Genomic DNA, 27,638 nt, shown 5'->3' on the forward strand with positions numbered 1-27,638 from the left:
TGGATTCAAATCCCAGACTTAGTGTGATTTCACCATTGGGCCCTTAAGTCCCAGTTTCTCCAGGGACAGTCTGACCATCATTTTTGATAAAAGCACCTACTAAAGAAATGAAATGTAAAGCTACTGATGGAAGTATATTATGTGACAGAACAAAGCTGACATGAAGAAACGCTCCTGGTGAAAGGCGAACGCCTCCGCTGTCCTTTTTCATTGTCATGCTGCCGTCACCCTGCATGTTGCAGTGTGAATGCGGTGCCGATGACAGCTTGTGTCCTCAAAGTGTGATCTATTTCAGTCAGGATGCGAATGAAGTGTCAACACGTGGCCTAATCGCTGCTTATGGCCCGAGCTGCTTATCGACGCGTGATTCTTCCTGTGTAGCTGGTGTACAAGGCCCCCTGGGGGGAATCCACACTCCACCGAAGTGGCGGGAAAATCTGATGGGACACAGCATCCTTCAAATAACTCTAGGGAATGACGGCAAGAGGACTGGGGAAAATTGAAAGGGGGAACATCCTTGGGAACAAGAGGGAAGAGGAACAGGGAAAACGGAAAGGGGGAACATCCTCGTGAAAGAGGGGGAAGAGGAACAGGGAAAAAGGAAGAGGAATCATCCTTGGGAAAGAAGGTGGAAGAGGAACAGGGGAAAATGGAAGAGGGAGCATCCTCAGGAACAAGAGGGAAGAGAAACAGTGAAAACCGAAAGGGGATACGTCCTCGGGAACAGGAGGGAAGAGGAACAGGGAAAACCGTAAGGGGGAACATCCTCAGGAACAGGAGGGAAGAGGAACAGGGAAAACCGAAAGGGGGAACATCCTTGGGAACAGGAGGGAAGAGGAATAGGGAAAACCGAAAGGGGGAACATCCTCGGGAAAGAGGGGGAGGATGAACAGGGGAAAATGGAAGAGGGATCATCCTTGGGAAAGAAAGTGGAAGAAGAACAGGGGAAAACAGAAGAGGGAGCATCCTCAGGAACAAGAGGGAAGAGGAACAGGGAAAACCGAAAGGGGGAACATCCTCGGAAAGAAGGGGGAAGAGGAACAGGGATAACCGTAAGGGGGAACATCCTCGGGAACAAGGGGGAAGAGGAACTGGGAAAACCGTAAGGGGGAACATCCTCGGAAAGAAGGGGGAAGAGGAACAGGGATAACCGTAAGGGGGAACATCCTCGGGAACAGGAGGGAAGAGGAACAGGGAAAACCGAAAGGGGGAACATCCTCGGGAAAGAGGGGGAGGAGGAACAGGGGAAAATGGAAGAGGGATCATCCCTGGGAAAGATGGGGAGGAGGAACAGGGGAAAACATGAGGGGAGCATCCTCTACCTCCCCAGATTCCAGACAACTTATCACCTTTTTTTCATCTAGTGCACTGTGACAACAAATTATTTTACAGGTACACACGTCTGAAAAACATATCAGCAATATCACACCCAAAATGGCATCTTTAATAAGTGTCAGGCCTTTTAATCATTGCTGCAAAATAACAACATTCACACCTCAATGACATTCCCCAGAAATAACAGCCCAGTTCGGGATAATTGATGTTCTGATGTTGCCAAGACAGCAAATCCCAGCAGACCGGAATTCCGCAGTGTCTTTGTGTTTTTCTCTTTCGTATCCATGGAAACCCTTCAGTGTATCATCACCCTGAACATCAAACAAACTCCCCCAAAGTAATCTATATTTCACTCACACAGAAGCCCCATATTGGGTGTTTTTTCTTTTTTTTTATCGTGGCGATTTCTGCGTATTTTCCTGCAAAGGAACGCAAGTGTGACCTTTATAGAACACAGCAGTGCTGATGTGCCACCAGTAGAAACCAGAAGGTGACGCATTCCGTCATACCGAAGGAAGACAAACACAAAGGATCTGAACGAGAAAATCCCGCCTCCCCTACATGAGAGCCGGTATGGCAAGTGTTCTTTTCACAGTTTGCATAGATTTCTCTGCTTTATTTTTACCGTAATGTTTACGAAAACATCGCTATAACAAGGCCTCAGCAAAGAGCATAATGACAGTGACGTCGCAGAAGTGTGCAGTTTTAGTTTTATACCATCAGTCAAGCTCTCTGGCTATAATCGTGGGTTCTTAGCCCTCCACGATTGACTCACTTGGAGATGCAGTCTGGCATTAGTGAGCAGGACACCACTTCCCATAAAAACAAACTCAGTTCCTGATTTCTGTAGTCACAGCTAAAGACCTGATCAGTGTGATTTCAGAAAGAAAAATTCTGTTGTTGTACATGATTCCACTGCACAGAACTTCAAAAGGTACCCAAAATGTTATGACTAGACCCTGTACAAAAATGCCGTATTAAGAAATAACATGAAATGTACATAAAACATAAAATCTCTATCCCCCGGAGAATTATTTTCTGTCAAGTGTCATCACAAAAATGGCATAAAAATATGTGCTTTTTAATATTAATATATAAAAAGCTGTAACCTGTAACGCCTTTAAAAATGCAGTTCACCGCAGACGTGACCCTGGACAGCCCCCTAGTGATCGCTGGGCAGCGGCTCAAGCACGCTATGCTCCTGTGCGATGGCCGCCAGCTCTTTGAGGAACTCTGCGTAGATCACTGTGGCCAATGCTGCGTTTTGGGCCTGCAGCGGGACTCTCGGCTGGAGGGCCAGGGCTGGGGCATTTCTGATGGGGGGCCACAGTCCTCTTTGCCCAGTGTGAGACTTCAGGAGGGTGTCTGCATCGAGACAGGAAAAGAGCAGCATGAGAGAAGCTTCACCGCGTCCTCCATAACCCATTGAGTTTGCTAGTTATTCATTATATGTAAAAATGGGTCAGTGATGGCGACAGGCACAGGAAGTGATGTCACATAAAAGCATCTGACATCACTGTCTGCCGGATGGTGATAGGCTCACCTTGGCCCCCTGGGACCTCCTCCCTGGCCAGGAGGTACTTCTGTGCCTCTCTCACCTCCTCCCGGAAGTTCTGCTTCATAGACGCCTGATGATCTATCTGGCTTTTAATGGAAGCCAGGACCTACAATGCAGAGAGAGAGAAAGAGAGAGAGAGAGAGACTTGACTTTGCACCAGCCTTTATTAAGTCAGTCAACAACAGAAAAATCCCCTACTGCGACTTCAATTCGCAAGATGGGTCGTTATTACAAACCTAGACAAAGAAAACAAGCAAACAATTAACCAAAAGAACCAAAGAGAAATAACCAGGACAACAAACAACAAAAAACAAAAACACCCCGACAGAGACAGACAAAGAGAGAGAAAGACACAGAGACAGAGAGTGAGACAGAGATACAGGGAGAGACAGAGAGAGAGACAGAGAGAGACAGAGATACAGGGATAGACAGAGAGAGAGAGACAGAGATACAGGGATAGACAGAGAGAGACAGAGATACAGGGATAGACAGAGAGAGAGACAGAGATACAGGGATAGACAGAGAGAGAGACAGAGATACAGGGATAGACAGAGAGAGAGAGAGACAGAGATACAGGGATAGACAGAGAGAGACAGAGATACAGGGATAGACAGAGAGAGACAGAGATACAGGGATAGACAGAGAGAGAGACAGAGATACAGGGATAGACAGAGAGAGAGAGAGACAGAGATACAGGGATAGACAGAGAGAGACAGAGATACAGGGATAGACAGAGAGAGAGACAGAGATACAGGGATAGACAGAGAGAGAGACAGAGATACAGGGATAGACAGAGAGAGAGAGAGACAGAGATACAGGGATAGACAGAGAGAGACAGAGATACAGGGATAGACAGAGAGAGATAGAGATACAGGGATAGACAGAGAGAGAGACAGAGATACAGGGATAGACAGAGAGAGAGAGAGACAGAGATACAGGGATAGACAGAGAGAGAGACAGAGATACAGGGATAGACAGAGAGAGAGACAGAGAGAGAAGTCAAGACATGGATGGCCGGTTGTTTGGAGGCAGGTCTGCAGATAGGAATTTTATAATCTCTGCACTCCATTCCAAAGGGCTGAACTTTTCCCTCAGCAGCTCAGCCCGTAACCTAGATGTCATCTTAGATACAAGCTTCTCATTCAAATCACATGTAAGTGCAGTATTGAGGGCAAGCTTCCTACAGCTACGCCACATCACCAAAGTGCGAAGATTTCTTACTATTCAAGAGAAATTGATACATGCCTTTGTACACAGTAGGTACTGTAATGCTCTGTTATCTGGGAGCAAACACTGCAGACTAAATACCTTGCAGCATATTCAAAATGCAGCAGCTCGAATTGTCACCAGGAGCAGGGAGTTTGAACATATAACCCCTGTTCTTAGTTCCCCGCATTGGCTTCCTGTTAGGTTTAGAGTTGACTTCAAAGGTCTCCTACTTACATATGACACTTAAAGGTCTAGCTCCTGCCTACCTGACAGAATTACCTCGTTTACAAACCACATCATCCACTCAGATCACAGAATGCAGGTTTCCTTGTCGTTCCACACATAAATATAGTGAGAGTGGGCGGTAAAGCATTCTGCTACAGGCCCCTGTATTGTGGAATGGTTTACCAGTCTATGTTTGGGATGCAAATTGGGTCTCAGTCTTTAAATCTCAGATGAAGACCTATTACTTCAGTTTAGCTTACCTGCAACCTAACACACCATAACTATGGCTGCCGGTGCTGCTGTACATGCCATCTTTATCTACGATGCTTGTCCAGTGTGGAGAATCCACTCGATGATGGACTTTGGCTTGACTCGATTACAGTCTACACCTTTCCTTTTTCCTACAATGTTAGCCTGACGGGGGGGGGGGGTCGGACCACCAGTTGACCTTGGACAGCCGGATTTTTTTTTTCCTCCCTACTTTCCATCTGGTTTATCTTTTCATTTCCCTGTTTTTGTCTGTTGCACTGTATCACAACGCACCCATGTAAAGGACCTTGGGGCAATTCTGTTGGGAAAGGCGTTATATAAAAGTAAATTGAATTGCACGATCCCCGCAGCCCTTTCCACCTGCGGCACGGTATCCCAGCGCTAACCGCAAGGACAATGACCTGTACATTGCAGCATCTCTGCAGGATGTGGGTTCTTGTCGATGCTGCCGCAGACAAGGGTATGTAATCGCTTATGAAAATTCATGCCACGCACACATCCTAGATATATGGAATTACATCGCATTACATCATCTTTTCTTACCGATGTTTGTAATCCTTTAGGGATCGCTGGCTGAGAGATAGAGCTTTTCAAAGACAGTGCTTATGTGTGTGTGTGCATGTCTCTGTAAAGAAGAGTGTTAAGGTGTGTTGTTAAAAAAAAGTACTCACGATGTCACTAAGACTTGCTGAAACACAGACTCACTTACACTCTTGACAAAAAGATGAACTGACTTATGCTCACACTAAAACGAAAACTCTGACTCTCACTAAAACACGGACTCACGCACACGCTAAAAAACAGACTCACACTCTCGCCAAAACATGGACTCACTTACGCTTTCGTTAAAACACAGACTCACTTATGCTCTTGTCAAAACATGGACTCACACACTCGTTAAAAGACCTACAGCTGCCTTCTGCCCTAAGACAGTCAGTATTGTTTACAGCCCCTTGTGATGCAGTCCTGTGAGGTCCCAGGTACTGTAATGTCAAATGACAGCATTTTCACACCTACTGTGACATTTCAATCTTTCCTCATAATTAGGTCACGGCAGGTTGTGAAGGAGCCTGCTGGGATGTGAGATTAATTTTAGCTAAAAAGTTCCACAGTGACCCAGTGTTTGGCAAAGTCACCGCAGACATCCGGCACTGAGGGTGTCGCTGAGGGGGCGAGCTTACCCTGACGTTACTCGGGTTTTACCCCGCTTTCCTCAGACATGCAGGTCAGGTGACACAGCCGTGTGACTTGTGCGACACACTTTGAGGCCGTACTCTGATGTAAGGTCTCAGCGACCAATGAAATGCCGGCGTCGCCCTCGTAAACGGTCATCTGATATGGAGGGAGGACATCAGGACAAATCGCTAACCCATTTCCTGCAAGCATATTCGAGCATGTCACATTTTCCACATCTGGGAATGGCGATGTCATGTCAGCACTATAAGACGGTGCTGAGAAACGATGAGCACGCAGACTCTAAGTAGAGTGAAGGAGAGTGTATGCAGTAAGGCTTGCCAGGAGTTAAACACCCTCAAGGGCCACAAACGGTCACTATGCTAAACATTAAATGACTGCATTCCTTATTTAAAAGATGCTGACGCAGCATGTTCTGCTAACCAGGTAGCTAGCTACCGTCTTCTTACTCTACTCGCTAGCTAATGCTAACGTTATCCGCCGCCATGAAGCGATGGTGCCCCAGTGGCATCAGAAGAGAAAGGAAATCAAAGGCAGAAAGTCTGTTACATTTGCTTAAACTGACCAATGAAATGCCTGGAAATGATGCAACAAGCTCCACAGATGCCCCTTGGATGTATGTGTGAAATGTGCTTTATAAATAAATTAAACTTAAACTTATGTAGTGATCAGTGACGATGTTTATCTCCACTATGACCATGGGGACGCCGAGGTTTGGGCCACACAGTCACTAAATATTCCTTAATTCGGAGGTGCTGAAGCAGCCAACATCTCCTGACTCCGTACAGCGGGCCCCAGAACGTGGCCCCCGGGAGGGACAGTGCGGTCGTACCTGGTAGAGGGAGTGGGTGGTGGGCTGGGAGGAGGGGGAGGGGCCGGCGTCCAGCAGGAAGCGGCGCAGCAGTGGCTGGGGGTGGACGGCCAGCTGGGCCAGGAGGCCCGTCAGCAGCAGGTTGGTGTGGAGCGAGTTCTCCAGCATGTTCTCCAGGCGGGACAGCAGCACGCTGACGAAGGGCCCTGCAGGGGCAGAGGGACCGCGGGCAACGCCGCCGGTTACTCCGGCATGGGAGGGGCACCAAAAGCAGTGCTTACCAAACCGGGGGCTGCTTTTATGTCAATAAAATGTAAAACATTAAGAAATATCCCATTTTAACCCTAAATGCCTAAATGAAAATAATATGTGTGCCCCAACGTTTGCATGCTTTAACCACCAGGTCTCTGACACTGGATTTTGGGGATCGTGGGCTGGAAAGTTTGGGAACCCATGATCTAAAAGATGAAAAAGGCCATCAGAGAAACCATCAGCGGAACGAGAGACAGACACAGTATCCGCTCACCTGTGAAAGGCGCTGGCTGGCTCTCCGCCTTTGACACGTAAGGCGAGGGGGTGTTTTCCGATTCCGGATCGTTGGTGCTGAAGGAGCTGAAATCCACCCCGTCCTCGTTGGTAAGGATGTCACATGCCAGCGTTTCCCCCCAGGGCCCCTCCGGGCTTCCCAGCTCTGCCCCCAGCTCATGGATCAGCTGTTCATACTGGGACGCCGGCTCATCGGCCGGTCGCCTCGCTGTGGCTGCCTGCCCCGACTTCTGGCCCGGGGGGCAGTGGTCCTGCTCTGCAGCCTCCTGTGTGTCCAGCAGGGGGCTGCATCCATTGGTGAGCGACTGAGCCGGTCGTTCTCGCTCCCGCTCTTCGCCAGGTGATGCTCTTCCTGCCCACCATCCATCTGTGGCTTCCTGCACGTCCTTCTGCGCCACCAGGCTGTACACCATGACATCGTCCTGAAATTCGGACTCCTCGATGTAGGAGCCCCTGATGAGCATGATGGCGCTCCTCCTCATCTCCTGGATGTGCCTGGGTGGCTCGGTGAGGGCAGGCCTTCCGCTTAGGGGGGCCTCCGTGCAGTCGGGGCACGGGACGGTATCGAAGCTGTCGTCCCACTCCAGCTCCAGCTGCTCGGCCTGCTCCGGGGGAATCGGCAGCTCGTGGCTCGTTCTCAGCAGGCCTCCATCTCTCTCCTCCATTACACTGGCCCCACAGAGCTCAGGAGGTGGATCCTCCCCATCATATAGTGCTGACCACGTGTGACATGCCTCCACGCAGCGTCTGACGCCATCGTGTGCATCACGCAGGTACTGCAAGTAACTGGCGACCGTGAGAATCTCTGGCACGTCAAAGCCAACGTCGGCACCGTGGTGTTCCTCATAGAGACCCTCATGTTCCTCTGGAAGACAGGGGATATGCAGTGAAGAAACACGCTAAAAAGCACTGAAAAGGCTCCCGGGGACAATGGCGGTGCCTCGAGTCTTTATGAAAGGCATCGCAATTCCTGTGTGGAACACAGCACTTTGGTAGAAAGGCGTAGCTTGGTATTACATCAGCTTATATATTTATTTTAATTGTTCATAGGAAGACCTGGGACGTAAATATGAAAAAGAGAGGATAAGAAGACAGCAGATGGGTGTGGATGAGACTGAATTGCGTGGCAGCTCATCCAGACCAACAACCAGGAACAGCCTGTAGCATGTGACCGTAGCTCTAACCCTGCCGTCAGTATAAACCACTATAGTTTAATTTCAAATTCCTCTTCCCCGCCACACTGCGCAGCACCCTGTAACCAGGCAACCCTTAGGTCCCCGGTCGGCTACCCAGCTGCCTGTGCTCTCTTACCAGGGCCTCCAGCACACCAGGGGGCGCTGGGCTCGGGGAGGCAGCAGCTTGGGGTGAGGGCCAGGAAGCGAGCGGCAGACACGGAGTAGCAGTCCCTCTCCTTCAGCGCCCCCCGCTGGCTCAGGGTGATGTGACTGCAGGGGATCAGGTACCTGCAAGGGGCGGAATTGTGTTTGTGTCCAGCCATGTTGGAATGAACTGCTTAACTTTCAGCTGCACTGAAATGCATAGTTGTGTACTGTTTGTTCACTGTGCGGCTCAGCCAGTTAGAATGCTGTGCTTGTAGTCAGAATGTTGCTGGTTCAAATCCCAGGGCCAGCACGGTGATGTCACTCTCAGGCCCACGAGCAAGGCCCTTAACCGCCTACTGCTCCATGGACTGCCTGATCCCGCTTTGTCAAAATCGTATGTCTCTTTGGACATACACTCACTGGCCACTTTATTAGGTACACCTTGCTAGTACCAGGTTGGACCCCCTTTCACCTTCAGCATTGCCTTAATTCTTTGTGGCGCACATTCAGCAAGGTGCTTGAAACATTCCTCAGAGACTCTGGTCTATGCTGATCTGAGAGCATCACGCAGTTACTGCAGATTTACTGGCTGAACCTTCATGATGCGAATCTCCCGTCCACCACAGCCCACAGCTGCTCTATTGGATTGAGACCTAGTGACTTTGGAGGCCATTTGTGTACAGTGTGCTCACTGTCACCTTCAAGAAACCAGTCTGAGATAATATGAGCTGTGTGACACGGCGTATGATCCTGCTGGAAGTAGCCATTAGAAGCTGGGTACACTGTGGTCGCAAAGGGATGGACATGGTCAGCAGTGATAGTCAGGTAGGCTGTGGTCGCAAAGGGATGGACGTGGTCAGCAGCGATAGTCAGGTAGGCTGTGGTCATAAAGGGATGGACGTGGTCAGCAGCGATAGTCAGGTAGGCTGTGGTCGCAAAGGGATGGACATGGTCAGCAGCGATAGTCAGGTAGGCTGTGGTCATAAAGGGATGGACGTGGTCAGCAGCGATAGTCAGGTAGGCTGTGGTCGCAAAGGGATGGACATGGTCAGCAGCGATAGTCAGGTAGGCTGTGGTCGCAAAGGGATGGACATGGTCAGCAGCGATAGTCAGGTAGGCTGCGGTCATAAAGGGATGGACGTGGTCAGCAGCGATAGTCAGGTAGGCTGTGGTCATAAAGGGATGGACGTGGTCAGCAGCGATAGTCAGATAGGCTGTGGTCATAAAGGGATGGACATGGTCAGCAGCGATAGTCAGGTAGGCTGTGGTCATAAAGGGATGGACATGGTCAGCAGCGATAGTCAGGTAGGCTGTGGTCGCAAAGGGATGGACATGGTCAGCAGCAATAGTCAGGTAGGCTGCGGTCATAAAGGGATGGACATGGTCAGCAGCGATAGTCAGGTAGACTTTGACATTTAAACTATGCTCAATTGGCACTAAGGGGCCCAAAGTGTGCAACTCTCTGTAAACCCTAGAGATGGTTGTTTCTGAAATGCTCATTCCAGCCCACTTGGCACCAAGAGCCACACCACATTCAAAGCCACTTAAATCCTGTCATCGCCATTCTAGTGCCAGCACGGTTACGTGGGTGGTTGTTGTTGTTTTCATTTTTTACTCTTATTTTTACGTGTGTACTTGTCTGTCCTTGTGAGTGTTACCGACAGCTGCGGGCGCGAGCGGCGTTTCTGTTTGCGTCCTTCGCATCAAACACCCGCGGGTAATATTATCGAACATCGGTAACATTAACTCTAAAAGGTCGGTTGCTCCGGAGCTTTGCTCGGTCGCCGGTCGGGGCCGGGAGGACATTTTCCACTTTTTTTCCCGCTCCGGCAGTAGCCTGCTTTGAGAGGGTTTTTGTGGTTTTTTGGCCTCCCTAGAGCAACTTCGCTTTAGTTTAGCTAAACGTGGTTCAGCAGGAAGTTAATCTCGGGTAAGTAATTGTAAATTTGGTTATTTTAAAAGTAAAATTTAAAGGTTGTTATCGCTGACGCTGCCGGATAATTTATAATAAAGTACCGATTTAACGCAAGTGTTAATTTAGTGCTTTAGTGTACTCGGCACTTTGTTTTAACTATACGTTAATTAGATCAACTAAAAGTTTAAATAATCTCTATTAATATACTGGGCTGGGAGTAAAGGACGGGGACATAGTGAGTTAGGTAATTATGGGGCCAACTCAGTGTTGTGTTTGCAAGATGTTTGCCCTTCTGGATGCTTGCGTCCAGTCGGACTTCGTCTGCGAGCGATGTGGGTTAGTTGACTCACTCATGGTCCAAGTTCGTGACCTAGAGGAGCGACTGGCTCTCATCCAGCATAGCAATGAGTTAAAGGAGAGAGTTAATACGCCTTCTAGGGAGACTATGTGTACGTCACAAGCGGGGAGGGGGGAGAATGATGAACAGGTAGGTCGAGAGAGCTGGGTGAACGTAGGTCGTAGACGTAGAAAAGGGCGTACACAGTTCACAGAGGCGGCATCACCTGAAGTAACGGTTTCTAACCGCTTTCAGGTGCTTCCAGCTTTAGAGCCGGAAGAGACTGGGGAGGCAGGTGGGCCCTTGGGCACCAAGGAGCCACCTAACCCCAGTAGGAGGGAGGTTGTGGTAGTAGGGGATTCAATTATAAGAGGTGTAGATAGTTATGTGTGCACCCGTGATAGAGGGTCCCGTACGGTGTCTTGCCTGCCTGGTGCCCAGGTAGGGGACCTTCCAGATCGAGTGGACAGGCTTTTGGCCCCAGCCGGGGTGGATCCAGTGGTCGTGGTGCATGTTGGCACCAATGACATAGGAAAGGGCAGAAGGGCTGTTCTGCAAGATAAATTTATAGAAGTCGCGGATAAGCTTAGAAGCAGAACATCCACGGTGGTATTCTCTGGAATACTTCCCGTGCCACGTGCAAGTCAGGCAAAATTAGCTGAGATAAGGGGATTAAATGCGTGGCTAAAATGGTGGTGTAGGAAAGAGGGGTTCAGGTTTATGGGGCACTGGAAGACCTTCTGGAACAGGTGGGACCTGTTCAAGCCGGACGGGTTGCATCTGAACCATAGGGGAACCAGTGTATTGGGGAGGCGTATGTGCAGAATAGTTGAGGAATGTTTAAACTAGGGACTGGGGGGGCAGGGAGGTCAGTTATGAATTTATGTGGGGAGAGACGGAAAGCCCAAATAAATATTAAAAGTAGACAATGTAAAAGGCCTACCATTAGTGGTCTGTATTTGAATGCTAGGAGTATTAGAAACAAAATTAATGACTTAGAGGCTTTAATTTCTTCAGACAATTACGACATTATAGGAATAACTGAAACATGGATGAGTGACAATGATGGTGATGAATATAATATGGATGGTTATACGTTGTTCCGTAGAGACCGGATAGGCAAGAAGGGAGGTGGTGTTGCAGTATACGTAAAAGAAAACTTGCAGGCAAGGGAACTCACTGATAAAAATAAAAATTCAGAAGCTGTATGGATCAAACTTGATGCTAAAGATTCAAATGGCCTAATTGTCGGGGTTTGTTATAGGGCACCTAATGTAGCTGTAGAGGAAAGCAGAATATTATATGATGATATCAGGATTATGAGTAATAAAAATGATGTGGTGGTTATGGGTGATTTTAATTTACCTGGGATACAGTGGGACACAGTCTCTGGCTCTTCTGTAAATGAACTTGAGATGGTGGAATTAGTACAGGATTGTTTTTTTACTCAGTTTGTTAATACTCCTACCAGGGGAGAAGCCCTTCTTGATCTCGTTTTTTGTAATAACCAGGATAGGATTGGAAAATTAGAGGTTTTAGACCCATTGTACGGTAGTGATCATAACATGGTTAAATTCGAGGTTAATTTTAGTGTCCGAAGAGCAAAGTCTAAATTAAAAGTATACAATGTTAGGAAGGCTAACTTTAATGGTATGAGACGGAAATTAGAAACTGTAAACTGGACAGAGTTAAATAGCAAAACAGTTGAAGAGGCATGGGAATTTTTCAAAAGCACATTGTTGCAAGTGCAAGAGGACTTCATACCTGTTTCCAGCAAAACTAAATCTAGGAAACGACAACCAAGGTGGTTTACTAAGGAAATTAAGAATAAAGTCAGGAGGAAAAGGGCTCTGTTCCACAACTGGAAAATAACTAATGATTTCAAAATCAAGCAGGAGTATCTAAGTCTACAGGCAGAGTTAAAAAATGACATTAGGCTATCAAAGAGGGATGTAGAAAGAAAAATTGCATTGGAGGCTAAGCATGACAGTAAAGGTTTCTTCCAATATTTTAACTCTAAGAGAGCACTAAAAGCTGAAATCACTAATTTGCAGGATAGTAAGGGCCTTATAATTGATAACGAAATTGATATGGTAAACGAGTTTAATGATTATTTTTCAAGGGTGTTCACAATAGAGAACACAAGTAATTTACCACCAATTAATACGAATACAGCATCGTCTATGACCAATATATGTATAACTGAGGTTGATGTGATACTAAGCCTAGCTAAACTCAAAATAAATAAATCGCAGGGGCCTGATGGCATCTTACCTTTAGTCTTGAAAGAGATGAGGGATATTATTAGCCAACCTTTGACTTTAATATTCCAGAAATCGTTATCTGCGGGTGTGGTACCATCAGATTGGAAGCATGCTAATATAACACCCATATTCAAAAAAGGGGATAGAAGTAATCCAGCAAACTATAGGCCAATCAGTTTAACTAGCATTACTGGAAAAATAATGGAAGCTATAATTCAAGTGAAAATGGTAGATTACCTAGATGCAAATAACATTATAAAGGATAGCCAACATGGATTTAGGAGAGGTAGATCCTGCTTAACGAATCTGCTTGAGTTCTTTGAGGAAGCTACAAGTGAAATTGATCACAAAAAGGCCTATGATGTGATTTACTTAGATTTCCAGAAAGCCTTTGATGTTGTCCCCCACAAACGGCTCTTGTTAAAGCTTAAAGCTGCAGGAATTTTAGGAACTGTGGCAGCTTGGATCAAAAACTGGCTAACTGATAGGAAGCAGCGAGTAGTTATTAGAGGCACTATGTCACAGTGGGCCTCCGTTTATAGTGGGGTACCGCAGGGTTCAATTTTAGGACCACTATTGTTCCTAATTTACATTAATGATATTGACACGAATACATACAGTAAACTGGTTAAATTTGCAGACGACACTAAGGTGGGCGGGGTAGCAGATACTAATCTAGCAGCAGAGAGGCTTCAACGGGATCTGGATTTAATTAGCGAATGGGCTGATACTTGGCAGATGAAATTTAACACAGATAAATGTAAGGTAATCCATGCAGGGAGCAGAAATATACAGTACAGATATTTTATGGGTTCCACTGAAATAAAGGTAGCTGATTACGAGAAAGATCTCGGTATGTATGTTGATGCTTCCATGTCCCACTCTCGCCAATGTGGGGAAGCAATAAAAAAGGCGAACAGAATGTTGGGTTATATCTCTAGATGTGTGGAGTTTAAGTCAAGGGAGGTGATGTTACACTTATATAATTCCTTGGTAAGACCCCACCTAGAATACTGTGTGCAGGTTTGGTCACCACACTTCAAGAAGGACATTGCTGCCTTAGAAAAGGTGCAACGAAGAGCTACGAGAATGATTCCTGGTCTTAGAGGAATGTCTTACGAGGAGAGGTTAGCGGAACTGAATCTGTTCAGCCTTGAGCAAAGGAGACTAAGGGGGGATATGATTCAGGTCTATAAGATTCTAACGGGTCTGGATGCTGTTCAGCCAAATGACTATTTCAATATTAGTCTAAATACTAGAACTCGTGGCCATAAGTGGAAATTAGCGGGAGAACATTTTAAAACAAATTTGAGGAAGCACTTCTTTACACAGCGTGTAGTCAGAGTATGGAATAGTCTTCCTGCTATTGTAGTGGAAGCTAAAACCATGGGTTCCTTTAAATCAGAGCTAGATAAGATTTTAACAACTCTGAGATATTAGCTAAGTTCTCCCCAAACGAGCTTGATGGGCCGAATGGCCTCCTCTCGTTTGTAAATTTCTTATGTTCTTATGTTCTTATGTAGTGTTTTTGATGTGAACATTGACTGAGGATCCTGACCCGTATGACCTATATCTGCCTGATTTTATACATTGTGCTGCTGACATGTGATTGGCTGATTAGATATTTGCTTTCTGGGCAGCAGGGCAGGTGTCCCTAATAACGTGGCCAGTGAAAGTGTGTCTGCTAAGCAAACAAAAGCATAAGACAGAAGATGTAAGTTGTCCGTGACCCTCTCAGAACACACACGTGTGACTGTGAAAGACCAGCTTCCCGGAGGGGGGGGGGGGTACTTACCTCAGAACAAGCTGTAGCATGACGTCCTCACAGTGTAACCCGAGAAGGGTGCGAAACAAGGCCAGCGACACCGTGCCCAGCTGGAACATAACGGAGGGGAGGTGACCCAGACAGAACAGGGAGCCCTTCAGGACATCCGATCACAGACATGTATGTTATACACTGGGCCAGATTCATGTGTAGACTATCCCAGGCTATCCCAGTGACCCCCAGCAAACATCACGGCCGCGCCCTGTCCCCGGCCTCACCCTGTTCCCGACTTCGCCCTGTTCCCGGCCTCGTCCTGTTTCCGACCTCGCCCTGTTCCCGACCTCACCCTGTTCCCGGCCTCGCACTGTTCCCGACCTCGCCCTGTTCCCGACCTCACCCTGTTCCCGACCTCACCCTGTTCCCGGCCTCTCTCTGTCCCCGGCCTCACCCTGTTCCGAACCTCACATCTGTTCCCGACCTCGCCCTGTTCCCGACCTCGCCCTGTTCCCGACCTCGCCCTATTCCCGGCCTCGCCCTATTCCCGACCTCACCCTGTTCCCGACCTCACCCTGTTCCCGGCCTCTCTCTGTTCCCGACCTCACCCTGTTCCCGGCCTCTCTCTGTTCCCGGCCTCTCTCTGTTCCTGGCCTCTCTCTGTCCCTGGCCTCACGTTGTTCCCCACCTCACCCTGTTCCCAGCCTCTCTCTGTTCCCGACCTCTCCTTGTTCCCGGCCTCTCCTTGTTCCCGGCCTCTCTCTGTTCCCGACCTCTCTCTGTCTCTGGCCTCACCTTGTTCCCAACCTCACCCTGTTCCTGGCCTCTCTCTGTTCCTGACCTCACCCTGTTCCCAACCTCAAGCCCTGAGCACTGACCTGGAAGGGGGTGTTGATGCGGCAGACCAGTATGTCCAGGACGTGCACACCCTCATGCCTGTGCAGAAGGATGAAGTGCAGGAAGGTCCGCAGCAGCGCCGGCTGCTTGGCCCGCCGCAGGAACAGCTCCAGGTAGCCTGTGGTGGTCACCACCTCCTCGAGGGTCGGCTGCAGCCACGGCAGAGAGCTGTGAGGGGGAGCAGGGTGCTACGGGGTACAAAGCTCCAGGTTTCTCACATAAGGAACATGTCCTGACCTTGTGCAGAGCTGGTGCCACCACAGGGACAAGAAAGCCGTTGTAGATGTAGCTGACCAGCTGGCTCCTGATCAAAGGGTGGGCAACCTGGAAGCACAGCAGGGGTCAGCGGGGAGCTGTGAGGAGCAGTGCCTGATTTTGGAGGGAGCGTGCGGGGCTGCTGAGGCCCACCTGGATGACAGAGTCGCAGAACTCCAGTGAGTTGAGGAACTGGACCAGTGCAGGCAGTGCGAAGCAGTCCTGGGGCTCTAGCCAGTGCCAGTCTTCAGTGCACACCTCCAGCCGGGCGGGCAGGGAGGAATAGAGACCGCTAAGCCCCGTCGCCAGCACCTGGGGGGGGGGCACAGAAAACAGGCCTGGGCTCACACAACACTCTTTGCAAGCATGCAAAGAGAAACTGCTTGGGCCCTGTGGATTTAATCCCTCAGCCAGCCGGCGGTGAAGCTGGCCTAGGGCACCATCTTCTGAGGGGGCGCTGACTTAGCCAGCTGATTTCACTTTGTCTCAGACAGGGGGCGCTGGTGGTGAAGCTGGCCTAGGGCACCATCTTCTGAGGGGGCGCCGACTTAGCCAGCCGATATCACTTTGTCTCAGACAGGGGGCACCGGCGGTGAAGCTGGTCTAGGGCGCCACATGGCCTTTGACTAGCCTTATGTAGAAACCCACCGGAGTATCAACAAGCTATTTAAAGCCCAGGAAATAATTTTAAAATGACTTATTGAAGTGTTATTTGCCATCTATGATGCCTGTAAAGATGGTTTCAGTTGCAACAAATGGAAATCTGACACTTCAAAGGCGCAAATAATATTTTGTTGGCAGTTCAGGTTTCCAGAACAGAAAACGTTGTTTCCAGCGCCCCCTGCAGATCATATTATGCGTGAAGCCGCCTACAAAGGGCTTCATTGACAACAGAGCGGCGCCGGTGAGCATCCTTTCCAAGATGACCTCGCCACAGCTGTCATGGGCTGTGATATAAGAGGATTTCAGGGGATGAAACTATCACACAATCCAATGGAGTGACGTTACCAGAGCAACGGGGCTATTCGCAGGCTGATCCGTGATTGGCTAAGGGAGACCTTTAGCCTTAAAAACAGGATAAGAATCATTTCCACAATCCCCTGTTTGTCTGCTTGGAAAAGACCAAAAAAGAATTAAGAAAAAAAAAGAATATCTGGCTTACTACTCTATGAAGACAAGATTTGATTTTACATCCAGGCATATCATAAACTATCCATATGTTTGTACATTACCGTCTACTTTGATATTTGGTTCTATTTATTTTGGGTTATTTCAGACCTACCAAGTCTCGTGCATTTCGTGGGAGTCTCGTGCATTTCAAGGAAGTCTCGTGCATTTCAAGGGAGTCTCGCGCATATCGAGGGAGTCTCGCACATTTGGAATGACTCGCCCTCTCTCCCACAAGCCCTCTGTTCTCTCACACACCCTAAAAAAAAATTTAAGTTTTACTGCATTTCTCTATCACAGCTACCTGACACAGTGATCTACTGGTTAAGCTTTTCAAATTCGGCTGAAAAAGATGGCCTGAAATCTAGTTTGAAAGAAAAATCTTCAACAATAAGAAATATTTGGACATTTCAGAAGCTCTCCTTCTCCTTCAAAAACACCCTTGGCAGGTCGATTATTTCATCTTTTCATGGTATTATAATATATCCAACAGATAAATATATGTGTGGTACTTATCTCTTCTGCCATGTATATTGATAGATACGCAGTATATTTGAGACTTTGATGGCGGTACCTGTGTGCCCCAGTAACCGTCAGCACAGGTACCAGTCAGACGCAGATGAAGATGGACCATATTACCGCCATCAGGCAGCCTCTCTCAGCCTACTCTGACCCCCCAACCCGGACAGATGCTTCACTGCCCCCCCCCCCATTCTCTGCTATATTTTCACAATATTCAGCATCCCCCAGCTTTCACTTCAAAGCACGACAGGACAGCAAAATGGAAATAAATTAGCCATAAGCAGAGCATCTTCAAGGGTAGCGGCATGGTGGTACAGTGGGGGCCGCCTTGGCCGGGGGACCATGGTAACCGTGTGGCGAAGCGCGCGTGGAATGAGGGCGGTCAGAGAACTGTGTTCACGAGCAGCTCCCAGCATTTATACCAGTCACTCAGCTCTTTGTCCTGCAGACACTATGTATTCTTACAGTAAACATTCACTGAGCTGAATTTATTATAGTTTGCAGAACACCTGGCACATTAATTAGCAATTAAAACTCTCTGCATGGCTTTCCAATCGGTTCCATTAATTATTGGGACTGAAAGCTTATTTTGCCTCTAATAGCTGGAGGAAAATTATATATAATGCGAAATGCGAAAATTATATTATATAACGCGAGCTGGTTAAGGGTGTACAGTACATGAAGTGCCCACGTCGGTTGTGCGTTAATAACTGGTTTGGATGGGAACTAAAAAGGACCAAAAAAGCAGGTCATCTGTGACCCAGACGTATCGTAGGAGAGAGAGATGGGAGCCAGTGCTGTGGATCAGACCTCCTGCAACCCGCAAGAGGTACGGCCATCAGCTGGACAAAGCAGGGAGAGAGGGGGAAGCTGGGCCGGCAGGTAGCCGGAAGGGGGTCGGGTTCACATCCCAGAGGTACGTAACCTGATTAGATCTGGAGAAAATACCCACCTGTCTAAATGGGTAGGTTGTTGCTAAGCGGCAGCGGTCAGAACACGTAGGCCTCGGCATGAGAAGGTGGGACACACTGTCCTGTCCGGTTACCGAGAAGCAGTTTAAGAGCAGTGTTTGGGCTGCTGAGCTTGAAACCTAAATCCTCCTGTAAAACGTACAGCTGTAGCAACAAGTCAGCCTGTGGGGGGCAGCATGGGACACTCACCGGGCAGAAGTAGGTGTTCTCCACTATGTACCGGGCCACGAGCCGGTTCTCGGCGGACAGCGCCGCGATGAAGAGGAGGGCTTCGCGTGCCTGCCGGCCCACGGCGCCCTCGCGGTGGGTGAAGGGGATGAGCAGGGAGAAGATGAGGAAGTTGGCGGCGCCCTGGTCCTCGCTGGCGTGGAAGAACAGCTCCAGGATGGAGGGCTCGCGGGCCAGGATGGAGCAGAGCCGGCCCAGGAGGAGCAGCAGCTGGGCCTCGACTGCGGCGGCGGCTCCGGGCCCCGAGCAGGAGGCCAGCAGCATCATGAGGGGCCGCAGCACCGGCTTGTGGCGGAGCAGTGGCTGGCGGCAACGCCGCACCAGCATCTCGTACGTGCGCAGCTGCTCCAGCTTCATGTCGTCGGTGAACTCGCACTGCAGGCTCCATATGAAGAGGCGCTCCATCACGTTCTCCGTCACCACGAGCTCCAGGATGGGGCCCATGGTGCCGCCCGGCCCGCCGCACTCCTCCATCAGCAGGAACAGCATGTGCTCCACGTAGTTCTGCACCGCGCTGGCCTCGTCCCCTGGGATGGGCCCCAGGCGCCGACCCCTGGCCACGCGCAGTGGGTCATGCTTCTCCAGGATCTTCTCCACCTGAGAGAAGAGCAGGACATGAGGCCTGGACTGACCGCTGAGGGTGAATGTGGGAAACGACTGCACAGAGCAACCGCAGAGCGAGCACAGAGTGACCACAGAGCGACCAAAGACTGATGATAGGGTGAGCACAGACTGACCACAGAGTGAGCACAGACTGACCGCAGAGTGAGCACAGACTGACCGCAGAGTGAGCACAGACTGACCACAGAGCGACCAAAGACTGACGATAGGGTGAGCACAAAGTGAGCACAGACTGACCAGAGCGACCACAGACAGACCACAGAGTGACCACATACTGACCACAAAGCAACCACAAACTGAGCAGAAAGTGACTACTTACTGACCACAGACTGACCACACAGTGACCAGAAAGCAACCATAGCCTGACCACAGAGTGACCAGTGAATATATATCTGTAATAGAGCAGATCACACTCATAGCCGGTAAAAGCCCCATCCGTACCCCTAAAAACCTGCATCTCACTGTGCACCTGACAGACTTATTAAAAATGATGCAGAAATACATGAACAAAAAATGTGGGTGGTCTGTGATTTTGGCTGTCCTTTTCTAAAACTGCGAGATAAAAATACAATTTTTAAATATCGGAGCTGGTATCCGGGGCAAATTTATTCATTGGATTCATTATGTTCCATAAATAAAAGCTGCCCCACAATATGCTTCTTAATTAACTGTTATGGCCAAATACCGACCTGCAGACTTTACATTTGAAATAACAACATTCAATAACACAATTCATGGGAAACGCTTCATATTCACTGTAGCGTAAAATCGGCTGCACATTCCCTTTGCTCCCTGGTTTGTAGACAGGAAATCAGACCTGTGATATAATGTGACTATAACTTTTAAGCATAACGCCAAAAACTTATCAGTCTCATACGAAATATAGCAATAAACACATAAACCATACTGCTGCCTACTAGATTAAAGCACTACAATATCTGTCGTAATGACGGGATCTGTATCATAATCCCATGAACATTAATACTTCCCCGGTAATAAATTCCTGTGAATTACCCAGAATCCTGCGGGGCAAAATCCTGCCAGCTCCCTAACACTGCCTCTCCAGTGTGTCAGTTTCCGTGTCAGTGCTTCAGAAACTGAACGTAATTCTGCGGATTAATTTCAGGCTTTGACTCCACCGTCTGCTTCAGAGACAGAACAAAACAGAACTCTGTGTGCGTGTGTGTGGGTCCAGTACCAGGGAGGGGGCGCCTGGGTGGGGAGGCCTGTATCCCTCCTACAGTCACTGAATCGGAGCGGGAGCTGCAGGCAGCCGTTATGAGGTGGAAGTAGGACATTCAGAGACATTCCAGACCGACCCAGAACCCTATAAACCCGGGTTATATAACCTTAATCTGCATTAATGAGCAGTATGTCTGTGTGTGTGTGTGTGTGTGTGGGTGTGGGTGGGGAGGGAGGGAGGTTCCTGACTGGCACGCACCTGGGCCCAGTGGTTCTGAAACACCATCATGCATGTTTCCGGATCCACCCCCGTCAGGTTCAGGGGCTGCTGCTCCCGGTTACCAGTGGCGACCATCATCTCGGCTGCTCCCCTTCACTGCCTACGCCATGGCAGGGCGCAGGAGCAATGCTCAGCGGCGCCCCCAGGTGGGCATGGGCGTCGCCGCCACGGTGTGTCCAAGCCTGCGGGAATTCATGGAGAGGTGCGGGACTGGGCACTGGACCGGGCTGTAGTCAGAACCAGACTGAAACCTTACAGACCTCTACTGCATCACAGTGTGCAAGCACCTGGATAAGCCGTTAGAAAATGGATGGATGGATGGATGGAGATAGTATAATGAAAGAGCTGCCCCAGCAAAGAGGAATCGATCTCTGGTGAGTTTCACCATAGGGCTCCTCCAGAACAGTGTCCTGCCAGCCCTCTGTGATGCCCGCCAGCTGTTCTGCACCAGAGCATGAGGTATGTGTGCCCAGGGCATGTGCTCCATTACACACGGCTAATTGCACACGCTGTGACATCAGCCTCGCCAGTCTGTGGCGTCACCGAGCTTCTCTGACCTGGTTTCCGTCATCTGCTGCCATCGTCATGTCCAGCCGGATTTCCCACAATGCCAAGGTACTGCCGTGACTCCAGCGACAGGCCGGACTCAGTGACTCTGACTCCCATCGGCCAATAACTAATTAACAGTGTGGAGTATGTTGCTGTGTCGCTCCCCTCGTGTCGAATCTCAGCTACTGAATGTTCATCCAGCGCCTGCTGGGTTCTATGGCCCCGGGTTTGAGCATGCGGGTGATCATTCTCAGTGTGTCTGTAACTCAGCTCTGCGTGATGCGGGGGGGAGGCCCCTCTACCTGAGTGCAGGGTCACCCCCCACCTTTGTTTTGCCTGTTTAATCCATCCATCCAGACAAGTTTTGTCCAAAGTCCATGTGATGTATCATAAAACGAAGCTGCATGAGAGGCACCCCATGTGAGGGAGGTGGGCATGTGACTGTGCTTGTGAGCAGAAGGTTACTGGTTCAAATCCTAGGGTCAGCAGTGGATTTTAACTCTGGCCATTTGAGAAAGGCCTTTAATCCCCAATTGCTCTGGCAGCTGTCTGGTCCTACGTTGGACAGAAGTCCCCGCTATGTAACAGAAATGCATGGGAACTGGTCCATCCTCTAGTGTATGTGCTTAAAATTCTCACCTCTCATGGATCATGGCTGCAGGAAGGAACTCCTTATTCAGTAGGACATTTTGGGCACAGCGAAGAGAATCTGTAGAGGAACAGAGAGATTAAGCTGTCTGGTGAAAAGTGCTGTTCAGGTTTCATCATTAGAGCTTTCCGGAAGCCAAGGATGGGACCTGGGGTCGTACAGGGCTGAAAAAGGGCCTTTTATTTTCCCATTCAGAAAACCAGTACCATGCAGCAAGTCTTCTGTGTCTGGGTGTAAAGAGAGAATAGCCTCAGACCTCTGTCTACAGCTCTGATACACAATTGCCTTTGCACCAAATCGAACCCTGTAAGAACCCTACACGAACCCTGCAAGAACTCTTCAGGAATTCTGCTAGAACCCTGCAAGAACCCTACACGAACCCTGCAAGAATCCTACACGAACCCTGCAGGAACTCTGCAAGAACCCTGCCATTCATTTAGCTTGATTCTGTGAGGTTCTCGAGTCACTTGTCAGCATCTTTCCGTGCACTATGACACAGCTGAGAGGAGATAGACATTGAGGGCACTCTACCACCTCCCGGAGCTTTCAGTGATGATGGATTCCCTGAATATCCACCTGAGATCACCCTCGTGTCCACACAAGGTTCTCAGAAGATGTTACAATTTCGTCTGTGAAGTGGGTCAGTGGAGAAGTAGGACCGTAAAGGTGACGGCTGACTGAGCAGCGGCGTAACCTGAGAGACAGCTTCAGTGGTCGTGTCCTTCAGCTTCAGTGGATGTATCCTTCAGCTTCAGCGAACGTGTCCTACAGAGGGTCACTGTGGGGCCACTAAGCAAATGCGTAATATCTGCGTTAAAATTTGAAATGTACTACTGATGTATTGCTGGTAGAACACTGACTGAAAGATGGGCGGCAGCGGAAAAGTCATGTGACAACCCCATCCAATCATGTAGCCTGTGCCTTGGCACTGCTTTGGGCTCTCATTCCCCTGAAAATGCACCCAGACCCTGAAGCCCATCCCAGGACCCAAACGCTCTTCATTTTCTTAATTGTTTCCTTTGTGCTGATTCCGAAATGTCTGTCTTTTCATTTTTTCACTCCCAATGGCACGGTGAACCTGCTCACCACTCTACTTGGATCGACTCCTACATCTATATATCTGCACTGTAACTGATGGTGATGATGACGGTGATGAAGACGATGATATCGATGATGATTTTCAGTGGCCATGCAGGAGCTACCTGCTGCGTCTGCTGGAGGACATCTACATGGCGTTCGCACCAGTCCAGGACTGACATACTCAGTACCGAGCAGAGAAGGGGCCGCCCTGACAGGTCTCCTCAGCGCCTCTGCCCAGTGCTTGAGACTGTAACAAACAAGTCGTACATGCGGAGATGTCTTGGTGCCTCTCTGAAGCCACCAGCTCTCCAAATAAACCCATGTTTTAGTTATGCAGTCACTTTCTCTTTCTGAAAACACACGTGGCTGTGTCACCAAATGCTCCCTGTGTGCTTGAGCTCTGACTCTGGCATTCCTGCAGACACACTAGGCACTGTTACTACAGTGACAGGACTGAAACAGAGTGATCAACCTGCTCAGTCCACTTCGTAGGAGTTCCGAGGTCCTGTTGGGACCCAAATATTTCCGCCATTCATAACTCCAGGATGAAAGCACTTATTTAAGTAACAGGACAGGTGGGTTAATTAGAGACTGTGCTGCTGCCCTGTGGGGCTTTGAGTGGTGAAATCATTCCTCCCTGATGCTCTGCTGCACCTGACCTGGCTTAATGACACTAATCTTAATTAGCCCATGAGAAGCCAGTAAAAAGTAAGAAAGGACATGATTATTTAACAAAGAATACAGATGTTCTGTTAACATTAATATCACCGTCATGATATCCAACACTGAACCGGAGGCAGGGAGAAAGGGATGTCTCAATACCTTTAGCCGCCCCCTTATATGTGGGAGGGGCAGGGGCTCTCCTGGCCACCCCCCCCCCCCTTATATGTTGGAGGGGCTAGCTCTCTGCTGGACACTCCTGTTGTGTGGGAGGGGCTGGGACTCTCCCAGCCACTCCCACTCATGTGTTGGAGGGGCTGGGGCCCTGCTGGACACTCCCATTGTGTGGGAGGGACTGGGGCCCGGCTGGACACTCCCAATGTGTGGGAGGGGCTGGGGCTCTGCTGGACACTCCCATTGTGTGGGAGGGGCTGGGGCCCTGCTGGACACTCCCATTGTGTGGGAGGGGCTGGGGCCCAGCTGGACACTCCCATTGTGTGGGAGGGGCTGGGGCCCTGTTGGACACTCCCATTGTGTGGGAGGGGCTAGCTCTCTGCTGGACACTCCCATTGTGTGGGAGGGGCTGGGGCTCTGCTGGACACTCCCCCTTATGTACCAGTTCCCAGAGTACCATCTGGAGTGCCCTTCATAGCACTAGAGGGATTTCCCTCTCCATAATCTGCACAGCACAGGCAGGGCACCATCCGACTCTACTGCTTCTGTACAGCAGCAATAATACTTATTTATATGAAACTGTACAAAATGAAAAATAGGTTTTGGGGTTAATGTATGTATTCAAGAGGGAAGCCATGGAGTTAACTGACAGTATCAGGTTTGGTTGCAACATTGTTAGGGACCAAATCAGCGTAGAATCCCTCAGCCCCCTAAACAAACATGGTACGTTCTTAATATCGGTAGACATGTCCCTGCAGTCCACACCCAAATCTACACCCTTGGTACCTGTCAAAGCACATGTGGCGCCCTAGACCAGCTTCAATGCCGGGGTCCCCTGTCTGAGACAAAGCGAAATTGGCTGGCTAAGTCAGCGCCACCTCAGAGGATGGTGCCCTAGGCCAGCTTCACCGCCGGCGCCCCCTGTCTGAGACAAAGTGAAATCAGCTGGCTAAGTCAGCGCCCCCTCAGAGGATGGCGCCCTAGGCGGCTGCCTCTGTCGCCTAATTTGTTGACCGGCACTGTTAATTGAGTTCTGCCAATTGGACTTTCTTAGTTATCAAGTCAATGCTACAGTTAAATTCATAGCTAAATCATGCAAACCGTATTGGCCGCTCATAACTACTCTGCTCATTGCATATGTAACACAAATATGGAGTGACTCATATTTTAAGGAGCCGGACAGACTGGGAAGGATATCATACTGGGGGAGACGGTAAATGACGGTCTTACGGTCTCCCCACACCTGCGTTACACAGGGGAATTCCTGCGTATAACTAATAGGCAGGAACATAAAGACCTCCTCTGTGATAAACACCCCCAATTCCAGGAGAGGAACATCGTGAGCTCTTTATCCCAAAAATACACCTCTCTGAAAAGCCCCCCGACCTCGTCCAAGATAACCGACTATGATACATATCAATCATTTAACGAGAAAAAAACCAACTATTTCCTACTCCAGGTGCCTGCTTCTCCAATTCGGGATTTTCCTCTGTTCTCTTTACAGTCGTGACCCACTACACATGAAGTCGTGGGTCTTGTTGATTAGACGGTGAGTCGGTAGAAGCTGGCGACCAGCACTGTGATCTGTAACCCGACACACACGCTGCCCACCGTGGAGCCGAATCGGTGCTGAAAGGCGAGACCTCCAGTGCGGACATTTCTGACTGTCATGAACCCCCCCCCCCCCCCCCTTCAGAAAACTCTGTTTAAACTCTGTTAATCAGCTTTCTCCTGAGAAACCTTCTTCAGCAGCACATGGTCACAGAGAATATGCATATTATTATTATTAGGCTATTATTATGTTGTTGTTGTTGTAAACAGGAAAGAGCAGGTTTTATGTGAGCTGCCGGTGTTTCATTTAACAAAGAGCTGCACTTAGTAATGAGCGGTATATTTATATTTTTAGTATTTTCATCTCCGAACAACGATTTACTGCTTCAGCTATTTCAGTGCATACAAACCTAGCTGATCCACATGTGGACAGACCTTCCCTCATCGGGAACAGTAGTTGTACATTCATTAAAGTTCAAATTCTAACGCTCAGCAAATTTTTTTTCAGCCCCAAAGAATCTTTACAGACGACAAGTGAGACTTTCCCGACTTATTTTCGACGCGCTAATTTCAGAAACACGCGGACAAACTGTAAACTATGAGATGGGATGTCGTCATATAAAAGGTTAGAAGACTGAAAATAGCTTTTATCACCAAAAATACTTATGTGGCGGTTATTTATAACAAGCACAAATAAACACGCAATCGCATACTTGAAATTAAAATAATTATTAACAAATAGAAACAGACACACGAAGTCGATCTTACTGTGAATTTGCAGAAAGCGATGCAACGCTTCTATGGGAATATATTACTGCAGGCTTTTTTCTTCGTTAAATCCGTCTGTAAGGTTGTATTCCCCCCCCCCAAAAAACAACACTTTGAACGCTATAAACTCACACGCTGTGATAACTTGTTTTTAAAGGGCTGGCATCAGCCACCAGCTTAACTGCAACCTGCGCTGCCGACCGAAAGGTGAGTTAAATCCGATCGACTCCTCCCCACCCTGTACACACACACACACACACACACACACACAACTATCTGCGGATTAACGAGCTGAAACTCTCCGGCGCACCGGCGACCTGCTGTCCTCACATCACACGTAGCTCTCTATCCGTTCTGTCGTTTACTTGTTAATTTTTAAATATATTTTGAGCCAATTACTTGATCTTCGTCGCCTTCTCAGCTTCACCGCACTAATCAAACACACAACGCTCATTATTCCTCTTACAAATCTTCAACAAAAATTTAAGAAAACGTAAGCAAAATGCCTTTTAACTGCAAAACCCACAATAGCAAAATGTAAACATTGTGTGATATCTGATTTAACCTTGTACTACATCTGCAAATGTATTTTTCGGTTTCTTTTCTATAAATTTAACAAAAAATTCTCTTAAATATTTTTGATATGACTGAAAAAATAGTGCATTAAAATAAAGCAATCCTCAGTTCCCAGCTGGCATTCGACCGACCTTAAACGTTTAAATGTGGTTGAAATAATGTCAGTTTATAAAAAAACATTCATTCAACGTCAAAACAACGTTGAATACCAAATGGTTGAAATGGTGTTGTTAACTAACTATAGATTCAACATAGAAATATAAATAAAATTTGAGTTGTACGTCAAATCAACATTATTTTTACAACCAGAGGATGCAGAGGATAGGGTTAGATGGAGGCAAATGATTCGCTGTGGCAACACCTGAAAGGGAACAGCCGAAAGACAAAGAAGAAGAAATAATAAAATAGAAGGATTGGTGCTGACCTAAAGTAAAAATTGCATTGTAATCCTATGTAATTTTTATAATAAATATTTATTTCTTTTTTTTATGTTCTTCTTGTTGAGGTATGTGAATATTTTTTTTTATATGACATATGACACATACTGTTGTTGACAATATAAAAGCATAAAAAAGCCCTTTTTTACTGAGAGCAATACAAGGACTTGATTGCAGGACGGCGGGTGTCCATCACACAATGGCAGTGACTAGAACTGGATTTTATTGGCTCTGACGGTCCCAGACAATTGCGCATGCGCGAAGTGGGTCTGCGTCTTCATCTTCAGGCTAGAAGATTCTCTGACAGTGGACCGTTTTGAACGGAA

General features: G+C 48.4%; 2 protein-coding genes across 3 annotated transcripts in view; one reads left to right on the forward strand and one right to left on the reverse strand.

The window, feature by feature from the left end:
- Positions 1-1,423: 1,423 nt before the first annotated feature.
- The window catches only part of LOC111852107 (FHF complex subunit HOOK-interacting protein 1A-like), a 31,073-nt gene continuing 4,858 nt past the window's right edge, over positions 1,424-27,638 (reverse strand). Inside the window, exons 1-13 of one of the 2 annotated variants that reach the window (XM_023827649.2) lie at positions 26,300-26,439; positions 22,057-22,126; positions 20,848-21,050; positions 18,747-19,382; positions 16,051-16,209; positions 15,880-15,966; positions 15,624-15,791; positions 14,782-14,861; positions 8,460-8,611; positions 7,129-8,013; positions 6,624-6,808; positions 2,879-2,999; positions 1,424-2,700 (exon numbers count right to left, since the gene is read on the reverse strand). In XM_023827649.2, the coding sequence (XP_023683417.2) occupies positions 2,498-2,700; positions 2,879-2,999; positions 6,624-6,808; positions 7,129-8,013; positions 8,460-8,611; positions 14,782-14,861; positions 15,624-15,791; positions 15,880-15,966; positions 16,051-16,209; positions 18,747-19,382; positions 20,848-20,946 (2,775 nt within the window). In that variant the 5' untranslated portion in view covers positions 20,947-21,050; positions 22,057-22,126; positions 26,300-26,439 and the 3' untranslated portion in view covers positions 1,424-2,497. Of the gene's footprint in view, positions 2,701-2,878; positions 3,000-6,623; positions 6,809-7,128; positions 8,014-8,459; positions 8,612-14,781; positions 14,862-15,623; positions 15,792-15,879; positions 15,967-16,050; positions 16,210-18,746; positions 19,383-20,847; positions 21,051-22,056; positions 22,127-26,299; positions 26,440-27,638 lie in introns of those variants that run through there. The other variant, XM_023827651.2, reaches the window with a different exon arrangement.
- The window catches only part of LOC111852105 (uncharacterized), a 42,603-nt gene continuing 41,381 nt past the window's right edge, over positions 26,417-27,638 (forward strand). Inside the window, exon 1 of the mRNA XM_072697825.1 lies at positions 26,417-26,506. The gene's annotated coding sequence lies outside the window, so the exon portion shown is untranslated. The remainder of the gene's footprint in view (positions 26,507-27,638) is intronic.

Source organism: Paramormyrops kingsleyae, chromosome 12 (genome assembly GCF_048594095.1).
Source record: "Paramormyrops kingsleyae isolate MSU_618 chromosome 12, PKINGS_0.4, whole genome shotgun sequence".
In the NCBI taxonomy this organism is placed as follows: Eukaryota; Metazoa; Chordata; class Actinopteri; order Osteoglossiformes; family Mormyridae; genus Paramormyrops; species Paramormyrops kingsleyae.